General features: G+C 38.9%; 1 protein-coding gene across 11 annotated transcripts in view; it reads left to right on the forward strand.

Moving 5' to 3' along the window:
• The window catches only part of LOC145349167 (inositol polyphosphate-4-phosphatase type I A), a 171,202-nt gene extending 156,384 nt beyond the window's left edge, over nt 1-14,818 (forward strand). For all 11 annotated transcript variants that reach the window (XM_080197574.1, XM_080197575.1, XM_080197573.1 and 8 more), the window contains 2 exons: nt 188-342; nt 12,181-14,818. In XM_080197574.1, the coding sequence (XP_080053700.1) occupies nt 188-342; nt 12,181-12,313 (288 nt within the window). In that variant the 3' untranslated portion in view covers nt 12,314-14,818. The remainder of the gene's footprint in view (nt 1-187; nt 343-12,180) is intronic.
• The last annotated feature ends 1,888 nt before the right edge of the window (nt 14,819-16,706 follow it).

Below are 16,706 nucleotides of genomic sequence, written 5' to 3' on the forward strand. Positions count from 1 at the left end.
TAGCACAAATGATCCTCATTTGGCATTCATGAATTACAAATGATTTCATTTGTGTCCATTTATAAGTTTCTGTAACCTTGCTGCATTCTTATTTTGTTTTAGATATATACTTCATTTTAAAATGTAGGTATTAAGAACAAAATAACCTTTAATATTTTAATGTGATTTTATTTTCACTTTCTGTTAGATTTGTCGTAGATTAAATGGTGTTCGATTTACAAGCTGTAAAAGTGCCAAGGACCGGACAGCTATGTCGATCACACTGGAACAATGTCTGATCCTGCAGCATGAGCATGGCATGGCTCCTCAGGTCTTCACACAGGCCCTGGACTGCATGAGGAGGTAAGCATTCGTTTGTTGGCAAGCCATTCAAAACTGCACACATTGATTGCGGAAAGATGCAAACTGCAGAAAAGTAATTCTTCAATAAGGCAAGGATTTGTAAATCAGGATGCAATGAATTGCACAGGAAAATGGGATGCAGCAAAATTATGTCAACTATATTTATCACAGTTAGGTGAACTAATCCTGGAATTGTGGCAGCAAAATATATCTCTATAGGAAGCTTATGCAATAAATTGTCCATATAAGAAAGGAACAGAGGTGACTCCCAGCGTTTTGTGCTTTGGGCACATTTGTTGCTTATCTGCCCCACCCATTTGGAGCATTAATCTCTCCTTAAAAACAAAAAATGCTGGTAAAATTCAGTGGGCCTGGCAGCATCTGTGGAGACAAACAGTTAACATTTTGAGTTGGTCTGAATCTTCTTCAGAGCCGCTTGGAACCAGAATCTCTCAAACTCCAAGTGCTAACTTTGTTTCTGTCTCCACAGATGCTGCCAGACCTGCTGAGCTTTTCCAACATTTTGTTTTTATTTGCAGTATTTTACACTTATTAACCTGGCTTCCCTGACACTGCTTCCTGACTGTGCATCAATTTCCATAGGCTTTTTGTATCTTCTCATGCCCCCACCGCTCATTCGTTTGACTGCCTTGTTGTCTTGCCCCTTCCCTGATCAAACTTGTATTTATCCAGACACATTGCTTGCTTCAGGACTTGTTGGAATGTGACCATCCACCTAACCTTGATCAATATTTCTCACTCCTCATCCTAACCATCTTCTACAACCCCTTCCCTTGCCACCTCGGCTATATTCTAACAAGATGTGGATTGTGAAATGAGCTAGCTATGGAACTGTGAATCAGTGGGTGGTTTTTTCCCAAAAAGACATTGTAAATTTGCTGAAGAAATTAAACTCGAGAAGAATCTATTTTGAGTCTCAGAATACTGTGCGTTTAAAAAAAAAAATCAGATTTCCTTTACAGGGCTGATATCAGGAAGCACTTCATACAAAGGGTTGTGAAGCTGCTGAGCTTGGATTAGTTGAACTCAAAACAGATTTTGTTGAGTCATATTTAATGTTTAAATAGGGTTAAGGGGCTAAGTAGCCCACTCCTACTTCTATGTTTCTAGACTAAAGAAGAACTTAGACTTAGGGTCTCCTTCCTCCTGGGCTGCTGCAGTGTTGCAGTTGCAGTGTTAAACCTTCCATGTCTTGAAGTAGCTCTAGTCATCTCGCTCATCATGACAACTTCGCGTTAGCCCAGAAGCTGATTCGCTAGTGCCCAGTCTCAGAAAAGTATGCTACTGGCAAAATGTGACAGTGGTAGCACAGTGGTTAGCAGGGACCCAGGTCTGATTCCCAGCTTGGGTCACTGTCTGTGTGGAGTTTGCGATTTCAACCTGTGTCCGCGTAGGTTTCCTCCGGGTGCTCCAGTTTCCTCCCACATTCTGAAAGATGCGCTGGTTAGTTGAATTGGTCATGCTAAATTCTCCCTCGGTGTACCCAAACAGGCATCGGACTATGGCGACAAGGGGAATTTCACTGTAACATTATTAACACTGCAATGTAAGCCTTGCTGACTAACAAATAAACTTTATTTTAAAACACAGTTTGGTAATGTATGTTGAACACGGGAACTCTGTACAGTGTGAAATTGCTATGAATATAAATTCTGTATTCCTGTTTGCATGAGGGAACAGTGTGACCCCAGTTTGATCATTTTGGATTGTTTTTTAAGTTTATGAAAGCACTAACTTTAATATACTTAAAACAGAGTTAATTTTCTGTGTTTGAAAGGACAGTTGACAATGGCAGTTCAGAGAAATCTTTATTGTAAATCTTCAGAAGCCTGTAGGATTTTATTTAATCTGACCAGATTTAAAGTTGAAGACGAACAGGTATTGTACATGATCACCAATTGCCCCCAAAATCTGGCATGATTCCAAAGCATGACAATGCTTTTCAAAAAGTCAAGACCTTTCATTAGCTCCTAACATTGAGTTAAGGTTAAATACAAGCTCATTTTTACAAGCACTAAGAAGTGCAGTTTTCCCCACTAGCTGCAACTTCCTCATAATGCAGCTTTGTGACCTGGGGATCATCATTACAATCTGGAAGGAAATTGAGATGCAGTTGACTTTAAAAGGGGAAATGATCATTTAGTTTTTGTTTAAATAATTTATTTCTCATCATAGTAAGCAAGGATTATTTTATAGCAAGGCCAGTATTAAACATTCAGAAACAGCCAAACCAATACTTGGAAGATATTAAGGTAATATGTCATTTTGACTGGTTTTAAATTGTACTGATTGCAAGCACTCAGAGAAATTCATTTTTATTTCAGTTTAGATATAATTTTCCACATGCCCTCTGCATTCCTGTAGAAATCTGTAACTGGGTCTTTACATACATTACTCCAACTGTTGCTAGGGAATGAGATGTTAGTGTATGCTGTGAATTGACCATGTTAAACAGCAGGCTGTTTGCATTGGTCTTGCGACCAGCGCAGGCAAACTCTCGTCATTCAAGATAAAAATTTAAATTGCTGGAAGCATTCACCGAGTCGGCGAAGAGGGCAAAGCATAAAGTTAATGTTCAGTATCCTTTCATCAGAAATGGCTCCTATGAGCCTGAATCTTTGCTGCTGAATGTACCTTTTTTGGGGTTAATGTGCCCTCCAAACTTAATAACTACCTCAAATCAGGGTATATTGATGACAGGAATATGGAGGATGCTCATCATAGTGCTAAACATAGTAAAATGTCCCAAGACTTTCATTGAAGCAACATCAAACAAAGTTGAACACCAAGCTGCATATTGAGACAGACATAGTCAAAGAGAGAGGAGGAAAGAAACATAAAGATTTATGGCAATAATTTCGGAGGCTAAAGTCTCAGTAGCTATGGTCAAGTCTAGAGGTAACAAAAGCATCAGTGAAAGTTCCAACAGTAGTTGGGTTGAGGCAGAATAGAATCAAGCAATGTTTGAAGGTTGAATAGGCAGTTTTACTGATGGCACAGACATTGGGCAGAAGGCAAATACTTGGTTAAATCTGACATCAAGGCTGCAAACAGACTAGTCTCATTCAGGTGCTAAGGAACAGAATGGTATCGGTGGCTAGGGAACAAAATTAGTTCCAGAAGCCTAAGGCAGTGGTTTTGGGCCTCTCTATATTTCGCTGTAGGAGTGGATGGGTCGATAGAAGTCGTGGTACGGTAGAGTGGATGTCATCAGCATACATGTGCAGGCTGAGTTGTTTTCGGATAATGTTTTGAGGGGCAACGTGGGGGGAGGCCAGCAGTAGATCCAGAGGTAATGGTGTGGCAGAGGGAAGAGAACTCATTGTGCATAATTCTGTGGCTACAACTAGACAGATAAGAATGTAACCAAGTGGTTGACAGGAGAAGTGTTGGGAGGGGCTTTTTTGTTTGACAGTATCAAAGACTGTCATCAATTTGAGAAGAATAAAAAGCGATTGTTTGTCCCCACCACAATCTCAGAATCGTAGAATGGTTGGCCTATTAATTCCATGCCAGGTGTCATTTGTCACTTGATTGGAGTGGTTTTGGTACTATGGCAGAGACAGAACCCTGTTTGGAGGAATTTGAACAAGGCGGTCTGGGAAATGTAGACAGATTTAAGAGGCAACAGCGTGTTTATACAATGCAGGGACCGCAGCAGTTCATGCAGGCAGCTCACCACCACCTCGAGGGCAATTAGGGATGGGCAATAAGCGCTGGCCTAGCCACTGACACCCACATCCTGTGAAATGAATAAAACAAATGGGAGAGTTAGGTGAGGTTGAAGATGAGGGTGTAGTGTGCCAGGACAGGGGGGTCATTATTACTATTTTGAGAAAAGGTAGAAAATAACATGGCATATTAATAATTATAGGCAGAGCTTTTCGGTCAAATATATTCGCAGGGTAAATAATTCACAGAAGCTAAAAGATACTGCAAGATACAGAAAACTAACCTTATTCATACACGTGATTAAAATATTGTGATCACTCACAAGTATACTTTTGATTTCAAATATGCTGTTCACCCAGTTGATTTATTATTGTCACAAGTATTGGTATACAGTGAAAAATATTGTTTCTTGTGCACGATACAGCCAATAACATTCTGTTGCTAGAGTACACTGGGGCGAAGGAAAGAAGAGGGTGCAGAATGTAGTATTGCAGCCGTAGCTGGGGGGTAGAGAAAGATCAAGTTAATATATATTAGGTCCATTCAAAGACTGTTGGTAGCAGGAAAGCTGTTCTTGAGTTGGCTGGTACGTGACCTCAGACTTTTTTGTATTTTTTCCCGATGGAAGAAGGTGGAAGAGTTGTCTGCTGAAAGGACACCCACCACCAAACCAGTAGTTCCATTAAAATTACATCCAGGATGGAACATTTTTAATTTAAATCATTAGATTCTGAGGGAACCCAACCTCTAAATATCTGTCCTTTCATGTTGGATAACAAGTAATAATCTTGGTTCTGATTTTCAGCTTTGAAGGCATCCAATAGTGGCCACTGACAGCATGAAGCTGCATTTTTGTCAAAGGTTACTGTGAAGTCACAAGTGCCAGGGACACAAGAATTAACTTTGGAAAAATACAGCTATATGCTAACCTACATGAGGCAAGGAAAATAAAGTTAGACATCCACTAAATATCATGATCATGTTGCTGAATTAGTGCGTGCTGTCAACAAATAGCTAAAAGAGACTCCTGATTTCTGGCAGTGCTGGGGGAGTTATAATAAGCTTGGGTTAGGGATAGAACATAGAACATTTATTCACGATTCTGCCCCCGATTAATACCCAGCAAATCCTATTGGAATTATATATTATATAGATATGTGTATATATATTATCAGAACTTGATTGTCTTTCAGAAATTCAGAAATTTCTTTCAGAAATTTTCAAACCTTGCAATTGAGTGTCAACAAGGTGAGGAATTAGATAGTGACTGATATCCATGGCGTGTGACCCAGTACAAGATGTGTAGGTTAGGTGGATTGGCCGTACAAAATTGCCCCTTAGTGTCAGGGGGACAAGCTAGGGTAAATGCATGGGGTTATGGGAATAGGACCTGGGTGGGATTGTGCTCAGTACAGACTCGATGAGCCGAATGGCTTCCATCTGCACTGTATAATTCTAAGATTCTATTCTAAGACAGCTAGGAGCCAAAACATGTAAGGGAAAAAAAAGGGAGAAGCTTTGAAGAAAATTTCCGTTAGTAGTTTAAGTGCCTTTCTCTTGCTGGAAATTAACCCAAACTGAAAGCCTTTCCTGTCTCAATAGATTCTATTCATTTAGCATTACATTATAGGTAAAGATTCCACAGTCCCAGATGACCATAGGTTGCCCTCCCCTTTGAGAGGGAGAGCTGACTGGTGGCAATTTAACCTGAGGATAACAACATCTCAGGCGAGAAGGTAGGCCTTCGTAAATAACGTCCCCCAGTACAGGAATTGAACCCGTGCTGTTGGCATCTCTCTGTATCAGTGAACCAGCTGTCCAGCCAACTGAGCAAAATCTAGGTTTAGATGGCATGGCTGCTGTCTTGGTGGCAGGCTGGATGTGAAGATTATTAGGGTGTATTGAAGAAGCAGTAGGAAAGAGAATGGAATTGGTACAGCCTCATTACATATGGAAGCATGGTGGCAGGAGATGGAAGTATGTCAACTATTAGTTTTCTCCACTTGGTGGTTCCCGAGAATAAAACTGTGTTTCTATTCTCAGCTTTGGTTCTGTGTGGAAATACAAACTGGAGGATTGTTAACACCCCACAGGATGGTGGAATCATTTATCCTCTCCCCTGGGATTACTAGTGACTGGTTTAGGAAAGGTCTTTAGGAAGCGTAGCTCCATATTACCCATTCTGCAGCTACATCTTCAAGGGAAACTACTGCAAAAAGAAAAAGAAATAACATTGAGAAATCTCTTTTTCAAAGCAGTACATAATTAAATTACTGTACAAAGCTGGAAAAAGTACATTTTAAAACAAATTTGTCCATCATAATTTTGCCTTAAAGTTGTATTAGGAAGTCTAAATGTTTGAACACAAGGAGAAGTAGCTTGATGAGCTGCAATACAATGCGCAAATGTATTCTTCATTTATCTGACATAGTCTATAGAAAAGAAACTCTTCTGCAGTTTGCTCTCATTCCATTCGCTCAGTTCACAGCAGCAGTAAAGTTGCTTGTTATTTGTCCATCAGAGCTACGTGAATGTGACTAAAGTTAAGGAATTGTCTGACCTTTTTTGTTTTTATAGTCTTCATTTATGCATCATTCATCAGTTTTGTTTTATATGTTTTACAAATATCATAAACATGAAATCCTTTAAATAGCGCTCAAATATTGAAAAAGTTTCAGCACTAATTAAGGACATGTTCTAAATTTGCTGTACATCTTTAAGAAAGGATAAGAATACAGTAAATGGCCCACCACCTACTGTGGTTGAACCCTATTTGTATTCTCTGAAGTTTTAAAGTTAGTCTTATTGTGTACCTTGTCTCAAAGTTTCTTGTAGTTTTCTTATCCTTTCTCTGTTTACCTGTTATTTAACCCTGTCTCACCTAAATATTTCAGAGGGGATTTTAGCTGATGATCTAAATTTTTCCAAGTGATTGCCTTTTATTCTGGTAGATAACTAAACTGTTTAAAGAAACTTTCTAACCACTCAAGTTTCTTACAAAGCTAAGATTCATACTTCAACTCAAACCCTATCAGATTTTCCATATGTATAATATTGGTATTGTAAACACACAATGGGAATATTTTCCAAATTCCCCAAAAAATCTTAGATTCTGAAAAAATAAGCTTACTATTACAGGAGGAACAACAGCCAAAGAAATCTGTTCATCATATTGTGACCCACAGAGAAAATTCTAGATGCACTAAAAGAACAGCTTCAATTCTGGGGTAATTTTGTAATGATTTGCTTTCCCTTTGAAGGTGAGAAAGGGTTAAATACAAGGATGGTTATTCACGTTCAGTTTGCTTGTACAATTAGAAGCATGATCAGGCATGACAGAGTGCAGCATGTACTTGATGCATACAGACTGAACATGAGAAACCATTGTCATTCTTTCTGAATTTTCTGAATTTTCTCTTTTTTTCTCTTTTTTCACTCTTCCTCTTTCTAATGTATTACTTTTGTCACTCTTCTTTTCATTTGCTGGTTTTGGTGCTTCCCTTTCTAATTTCTCTTGTATTTTGTATCTCTGAACTTCATTTCTTCCCTCCCCCACCCTTCTGTTTTAAATATTCTTGCCTATTCTTCTTATGCTCTGTTTGCTGCATGCTTGTTTTGCTTCCTTCCAACACTCCCCTCCCTTTCCAACCCAAACCCTCTCCCCCTCTGCCATTTCCTACATTCTCCCTTTTCACAGCATTGGAACGCGGGAGGTAGTCACACAGAAGAACTTGAGTGGCCTGGTGCCCATCCGTGATTGCAGGCTTGACCCCAGCCTCCTCTATTCCATCCCTTTACTTGCTCTTAGCCCCAATTTAATGATTGTATGCGTCTTTCTGAGCCTGGCGTATTTGCTGGCCAGATTTCGATGCCAATGAAGAGAAGCCATTCTTTTTTAAAAAGTTTTTTAATAAAACAAGTTTAGCTACTTGTTGCTCCGAAGCCACTGAACGGAAGGATGTGCAATAGTATTGTCCACCTTAAAACATGCCTTACAAATGTCAAACTTTACACTGTACTTTATGTATATATTTTATCAAAGCTTAAAATAGAGAATGTATGAAAAATTCTATTAACTGTATACATTAAACTCTTGTAATAGAAACATATGACCAGTACCTCAGTTTCTTGAAATATATCTAAAATGAAAGAACAGCGCATATACTGTATTTTCCCTTTCAACTCATTCTAGTGCAGTCATAATTTTTCTGTTAGCTGTCATGTGACTGTTCTATTGTAATGTTCTTTTTGTGTTGAGTTCTGAAACCACGGCACTTTCTTGGAAGAAATCGCATAAGTGGTAAAACCTTTTCAAAACTGCTTGTCTATATTTAACAAAATAAAACTGTATTTAAAATTATTTTGAAATAGTATAATAACCTTTTAAAATGTATGTTGACCATTTTTGAGATAACTTGCTTTGTGACTTATGTGACTTGCTTGCATAAGAAATGCTTTACTATTAAAGAGATTTGTTCAGACATCTGAGCAGATATCAAGTGACACTAAGCTAAAAGCAAAATACTGTGAATGCTGGAACCTGAAACCAGAATAGAAAATGCTGGAAAATCTCAGCAGGTCTGATAACATCTGTGGAGAGAGAATATACATGATGTGGAGATGCCAGCATTGGTCTGGGATAAACACAGCAAGATGTCTCACAACACCAGGTTAAAGTCCAACAGGTTTATTTGGTAATAAAAGCCATTAGCTTTCGGAGCACTGTTGACAAAGGAGCCCGCGCTCTGAAAGCTAATGGCTTTTGTTACCAAATAAACATGTTGGACTTTAGCCTGGTGTTGTAAGATGTCGTACTGAGACAGAATAGAGCTAATGTTTCAAGTCTGGATTTAGGTCCAGAACCTGCTGTGTTGTCTGGCATATGGACTTCTATTTTGCAGGAGCTGAGCATCAACTGTCAGTCACTGCCTCCTACCTCCTCCGGATCATAACCCCAACATCGAACATCAAGCTATTATTTCCAGGACTGTCATTGACCCAGTCTCCTCCAGAGGTCTTCTCTCCACAGCTCCCAAGCTCATAGCCCCCCAACACTGGACAGCCCCACTTCTACCTCCTTCCCAAAATCTGCAAATAGGATTGTCCAGTCAAATATTGGCCCATCGTGTCAGCCTATTCCTACCCACTGAACTACTTTCTTCCCATCTTGATTCCATCCTCCTTTTGTGATTCCTCTGATGCCATATGTATATCAATTACTTCCAGTTCCCTGGCCTAAACTGTCTCCTGTTTATCATGGAGGTCCAATCCCTCTACACCTCCATTCCCCACCAGGATGACCTGAGAACTCTTCGCTTCTTCCTCAAACAGAGGCCTGAACAATCCCCATCCACCACAGCTCTCATCTGTCTGGCTGAACTTGTTCTCTCACTCAGTAATTTCCTCTTTAACTTGTCTGACTTCCCCCAAAATAAAAGTGTGGCTATGGTACCCACATGGGCCTACATATACCAGTCTCTTTATGGGGTATGTGGAACATTCCCTGTTCTTGGTCCTTCTCCGACTGCTCCCAAAGTTCTTTTACCAGTACATAGATGACTATTTGTGTCACTTCATGCTCTCCTCTGGTCCTGGAAAAATTTATCAATTTCACTTTTAACTTCCACCCCTCACTCATCTTCAAATGGTCCATCTCTAACACTTCCCTTCATTGACCGCTCTGTCTTCGTTTCTAGCAATAGACTGTCCACCAGCATCCATTTTCCGTAGCTACCTTGACTACAGCTCTTCACACCCCACATCCTGTAAGGATTCCATCTCATTCTCTAAGTTTCTTCACCTCTGTCACTTTCCAAAATGGTGCTGCTGATAGGTTCTTCCTTAATTGTCATTTCCCACCAACGGTGGTTGATGGATGTCTCAACAGTGTCTAACCCTTCTCCTGCGCTACTTCAGAAGCAGGACAAGGGTCCCCCTTGTCCTCACTTTTCACCCCACCAGCCACTGCATTCAAAGGATCATCCTCCGCCATCTCCAACCATGTTGTCAGACCAAACACATCTTCCCCTCATTCCCCCTGTCAGCGTTCTGCAGGGATTGTTCCCTTCAGAATACCCAGGTCCAGTACTCCATCACACCTAACACCTTGCCGCCTCTCTCTCCTCCCCCCCCGCCCCCCCCCCGCCCCCCCCCCCCCCCCGCCATGGCACTTTACCATAAAATCGCAGAAGTTGCAACACCTGCCCCTTTACTTCTTCCCTGCTCACTTATCCAAGAGCCCAAACGCACATTCCAGGTCAAACAGTGCTTCATGTGCACCTCCTTTAATCTGGTCTGTTGCATTTGCAGCTCCTAATGCAGTCTCCTCTATATTGGAGAGTCCAAACACAGACTGGGGACTATTTTCAGAACTCCTTCAATCTGTTTGCAAGCAGGTCCCAGATCTTCCTGTCGCTTGCCATTTCAATACAACACCCTGTTCTCCTGTCCACATAGCCATCCTTGGCCTGTTGCAATGTTCCAGTGAAGCCCAACACAAAATCGGAGGAACAGCACCTCATCTTCCGATTGGGCACTTAACAGCCTTCCAGACTGAACATTGAGTTCAACAACTTCACAGTATGAGCCCCTCCTCCACCTTCATCCCATTTCTATTTATTTTATTCCATTCCACCTGGTTTATTTATTTATTCTACTTTTAATTTTCATTTCTTCCATCATTTTATTTGCCTGCTTTCCATTTTGCTTCCCTTCCACGCCATGGTCCCCTACAGCTCCACTAGGGCCAGCATATTCCAGGTTGTCCTTTGACATTCTGCTTATCTTTGTTCTGCCATTTAGACATTCGGATCACTTAATGGCTGCTATTAGCACCCTTCCTCGCCAATGCTCACCACCTTTTACATTCCTTTTGTCTTGTGGCAATGACATCATTGTCAATTGCCCTACCACCTCTCCTCCTCACCCTAACAGTATAAATCTCTCCCTATTTTCTGCTGTCTTCAGGTCTGAAGAAGGGTCATTCAGACTTGTAACATTGGCTTCGTCCTCTCTCCAAAGATGTTGTCAGACTGGCTGAGATTTTCCAGTTATATTTCTGTTTCACATAACAACTAATTTGCTTGTGTAAATATAAGGCATCTGTTGTATTGCATTCTGCTTTTGCCTTGTAACGCACCCATTTAGACTGAGTAAATCAGTAACATTTTCAGCATGTTGAAATCTAATGTAGCATTTTGGAGGAAGAGCAGGGAAGTGGGACTAGGTGGATAGGTTTTTACAAAAAGCCGGCACGTGATCTGAATGGTTACCTCCAGTGCAGTATGATTATAAACCAAAAGTACCAGTGCAGTGACTTGCACTTAATTTTTTAAAACTTTTATTTTCCCTTTTAATTGTTTTTGAAGGTAGTGTCCCATCATTACATAAACATCCTTTGAGACCTGTCCAACATAACCCATTCTTAAATGTGAGAATGTTGATTAATATTTGACTGTGGAGTCATTGACCCTGCCTTAACATGTCACCCACGTGATTGTATTTCTAGCCAAAATCACTGGCTCACAATCAGAAACTGGAGCCCTGCTGGATTTCCATTTCCCCAAACTTTAGCCACCTAGGTGATTTTTTTTTTAAAACACCCTTAATGTTGCTGGTTATGTCAGCGCACACACAAGATCAACCATTAAACATAAAGTGCACTTAGCTTTCACACAAGAAGGAGTTGATTTTGAAGATAACTCCTCTCCTTTGCCAGCTCCGACCCTATCAGAAACTCTTTGCATTGGGCTGCAGTATTTCCAGTAACATTCATAGATCAGCAAACTAGGAGTATTTATAGCCATTTTTATATATTTCAACTGCCAATTTGTAATTTGTGTGGACATATGTATTTGATGCAGATCAAAACCACTGATGTAATTCTGAACAGATGGATCTAATCAAAAATTATTTTCAGTGTATTGATTACTGATTCAAACTTGACTTAAAACTAGCTTTTTAAAAACATGACTACAAACCTGAGCAACCTAATATTAGTCTGTACAGCACATTACATAATCACCACTCATCATTAAGTTGCCCTCTTTATTAACAAAATACTCATCTTGTCATTGTCTTGAGAGTCTTTTTCAGTATCATTTTTTTTGTTGCTGCTATCATTCTCTGTACTTGTTTCTTCTCCAGCGAGGGATGTCGCCGAGAAAACACGATGAAGAATGTTGGATGTCGCAAGTACGCTTTTAATATTCTACAATTGAAGGCTTTTCCAAAACATTACAGGCCACCAGAAGGAACCTTTGGAAAAGTCGACACTTAAAAATAGGAAAAAGACCTTAACAAAATGTGACTCCTGTGAATGACTACTCGTTTATAGTGATAATTGTGGAGGTTTTACAATGAAACGTGTATAGTGAAGATAGCTGTCAACCAAAAAAAAAAGTAGCTTGTTGGACAGTTAAATGTTTCCTGAAGATGTAAATGTTCCACAGAATCAACCGATTTGGTCTTTTCTCTCTCTATTTATATGTGTAGGGCATGCTCTTTTGACTAGTTTGTCAATATGTAATATAGTACATGATGATAGAGTAGACTGTGGAGCTATAATTTAAAAATGGTGTAAAAGAAAAATCAGCACACAGGAAAGAGGTCCCTCAAATACTTGGTGCAAAACAGCTCTTTGTAGCTAAACAAGTGACCACTGGCATTGTGTAGAATTGAAGGTAATTAGTTCCAACTCGGTGCACATTTCATATTAGATAGAGACTTTGTTTCACAAAGAACAGGTAGTACTGATTTTGAAGATGTTTCTTTGCTACTTTTGGAAATGCCAGGGAAACATTTGCTTAAACTTCCCAATTTCCAACCACCAACATTGATGAACCAAAGCAACATTGTGTAGCATGTTTACGTTTAGACTACCCAAGCCAATGCCAATAGCTCCTGCTTTACATAATATTTACTATTTCCCAACTCCAAACAGTAAAAGCACAGGCTGACCTTTTTTTCAGTTGTGTGCTGTTCAGTCACTGTCCGATCCGAGTTTTGGCCTAAGGGCATTGAGTTTATATGAGAAACAACATTGTGATTTCAGAATGAGAAAAGGAAAATTTTTCTTTTGCAGAGTTTTCCCTGATGTTGCAAAGTTTTGAATGCATTAGGGCATTTTAAGTCAGGAATGAGGAAAGGCCTTGCAACTCTTAAAAACTCTTCCTTCTGCCATACCCCGGCTTCCCTCATGTTAAAGCAAATTTGTATGTTCCTAAATGTTTTGCTACCATTTCAGTTTCTGCAACCTGTTCCCTTTATACTTGCTGCTTAATAATTACCCATTAGCCATAATCATGAGACAATCCATGTTGCTTAATGTTGATCTAATAAATTCCCTTCCACCCTTGTCCTATTTTGTTTGATATGTCCTTGTATAAAATACTTGTTTTACTTTTTTGGCTTCTTCATAATATTAGCTCAGCTATTTTGTTACAACTACCAAGAAAGGGATGCATGTTGAAGCAGTTGTAACTACTGATTAAACATATAATTTTGGTCAGACAATTTGTTCTTCCATGCAACTTGATTTTTTTAATCAAACATGTATGGTTGCTTCACTGCACTTTGTTCTCTTGTGTAGAGTGTCCTGAAATACATCTGTTTTAAGCAAGATGTGGGATTATCTAAATGCAACTGGCATGGATAACTGAAGAGTTATATAATTGTTAAAATACAGTTTGAAAAAGTTAGAATTTGGTCTGTGGTATCTAGAATGCAGTACATATCTGTCAGGCTGCTAACAATGGTACGCATTCCAAGTGCAGTTTGTGTAGGTAAATGCAATTAGACAATATATAGGTGTCAAAGTTGTATGAATTTTCACATTTAATGGCACATACTTGCATTAAAACCCTGCTCTTAACAGTAACATGGGGTTCTTGTATGTTGTGCCCTAAATAGATAAAGTAAAATGCATTTTTATTGCACTATTAATTTTGTTAAGGGAATGACACACAAGATTTATTTGTAAGGTTTACAAAGTTTTTAAACTTTTTATGTCAAATATATTTGTTGCTGATTTGCGAGATGCAAGAGAAAGTTAACACAAAGTAATTTTCCTAATTGTGCAGAAGGATATTGTAAAACTCCTTTTTTTTCCTGAAAACTCTGCTCCGAAAGTGTTGCATTGCTTACAAAGATTCTCTCCAGGTACGATATGGGACATAGAATTAAGAAATTCAAAAACGCCACTAACGTTACAGAAGACCAAACAATCGGAATGGAGATGTAAATAGCTGCAAGACAAGTGTGCTCATTTTTAATTTTGCTCACATGTTTTCAATTGGGCAATTTGTGCAACATTGGAGCCTCATTTTGGTTCAAAAGCATGTGTCAAAAGTTTGAGTAGGAAATGGTCTGCTTGTAAAACTAAAAGGGTCATAGTTGAGAACGTTGTAATAGAAGAAAACTAAGTTGTACTTGTACACACAGAATTATGCTGTATTATACTAGTAAAGTTTGTCAATTCTGTAAATTAACAGACATGTAATGCATATCTTATTAGCCATGTAGACTTGGGGATGCAGTTATGATTTAAGGCACATTTTTTAATGTATATAATGTATATGAAAATATCATTCTGTCCAAAACTGTTTCATGTAATCTTTTTACAATTTTTATTTATTTATGTTTGCAGTATTCAAACTGTTATAAGCGCTTTATCAGTGGAATTATTCTTGTTTCCTCTGATTGCATTAGATTCAAATAAGCTGTATAATATGCTTCTCCAAGTGTTCACCTATGGTATGAAATATTAAAAGGAAACTGACAAGTTCTTGTGTTCAGTTGTGCTGCACATCTTTGTAACAAAACAAGTTCAAAGTACTTATGCAAAACTTCCATTCTGATCTTGTGTTAATAAATGTTTTAATGTTGCATTGAAGAAACATTAAATCCTATCAATCTGGGGGCCATGGGTTCAATTTAGGGTCTGTACTGAGTTATTTGATCTCAGTCCAGGCAACAGATCAGATACTACAATTGGCCTTCATGTCTAAAACCAGCCATGTTTTCCATTGGCAGTAAACCCCAATTGAACATGTATATGTCTGAGTTAAGTTTTGGTTAAATCATGTTGCCCTATGCCAGCAATGCATGAGTAAATAAACTTCAGTGGGAATGAAAGGGCTGGATTTAATGATAGACATCTACATACACCCCCAAAATGTCATTCAGTTTATGCAGCAACTTTATATGTCTGCATGACTATTACAATGATGTGGAGATACCAGTGTTGGACTGGAGTGGGCACATTAAGAAGTCTCACAATACCAGGTTAAAGTCCAACATTTATTTGGTATGAGCTTTCGGAGCGCTCCTCCTTCATCAGATGAGGAGGCCTGTATGTTACTTCCACAAGTGATTTCTTGCCTTATAACTTCTCATCTGAACGCAAACTGCTTCTACATCCTGACTTCCTGAATTTGGTCATCCTGCTTTGTGCTAATACCATCAATGTTAATTAACAGAGGCACCCTTTCACCTGCTCCTAACTTCCTAAATGTCACATACCCTTCAATATTCAGGTCCCAATCTATGTCATCTTGCCTTACCTCTAATAGCTATAGTTATTTACTACTTTTGATTTGATATCAGTTTGTCTGTCATATTTTGAGTGCTATGTGCGTTCAAATACAAGCCTTAAGTTTTTTCCTTTCATTTTTGTTAACGTCTAGCATTATGTGCTGATGTACACTTAGATTTGTACTCTTTATCTCTTCTTATTGCTATCATTTCCCATGACAGTACCTTTTTCCCCTTGCCTTGCCTCAACTCTTTGGTATACCAATTTTGATCCTTACCCCCACTATTTAATCTTATTTTAATAATAAACCAGAACTATTTCTCCTTATAGAACAGTCACAAGTCTACAAATAAGTTATGGATGCAATTTGGAAGAGGTGAGTTGGGTGGAGGACATAGTTGGGTCAGTGCAAGAATATTAGGTTCCCTTAATGAAGCTTCAGCCTTGCTACTTTTTAAAATAAAGATTGCATTAGTATGAGTAAAAATTCTGCATTTAGAATTAGATTTATTTTACATCTGATATTATAATATGTACATTCTCTTTCTACACTTTATGTACTAGCACAAAATTATAGTTTTTGTAATATTGGCACACCTCATGTAAGACTCTGGTTATGAAATAAAATTGGGCATGAAATAATTTAATCATTTACAAGAACAGTTTTGCATCATGATAACATGGGTTAGTTTAAATTACCTCCTTTGACATGATTTACTGGTTCACAGTTTTGTAATAGTCACAGTAAGAAGTCTCTCAACATCAGGATAAAGTCCAATAGGTTTATTTGATATCACAGGCTTTCAGAGTGCTGCTCCTTCATCAGGTGAGTGGAGAGATGGGTTCACAAACACGACATATATAGAGACACAATTGCAAGATAATGGTTGGAATGCGAGTCTTTACAGGTACAGTCAATGTGAGTGGAAAGAGGGATAATTATATGTTAAGGAGGTGTGAATTGTCTTAAGTCAGGGCATTTAGTAGGATTTTGCAAACCCAGGTCAAATGTTAGGGGTAACATGTAGTATGACATAAACCCAAGATACCGGTTGAGGCCATCCTCATGTTTGGACCTTGGCTTGGCGATTGTGTTGTCGGTTGTGTTGAAAGCTGCCTTGGAAAATGCTTACCTGAA

Source organism: Carcharhinus amblyrhynchos, chromosome 10 (assembly GCF_965287045.1).
Source record: "Carcharhinus amblyrhynchos chromosome 10, sCarAmb.v2.hapA, whole genome shotgun sequence".
NCBI classification, from domain to species: domain Eukaryota; kingdom Metazoa; phylum Chordata; class Chondrichthyes; order Carcharhiniformes; family Carcharhinidae; genus Carcharhinus; species Carcharhinus amblyrhynchos.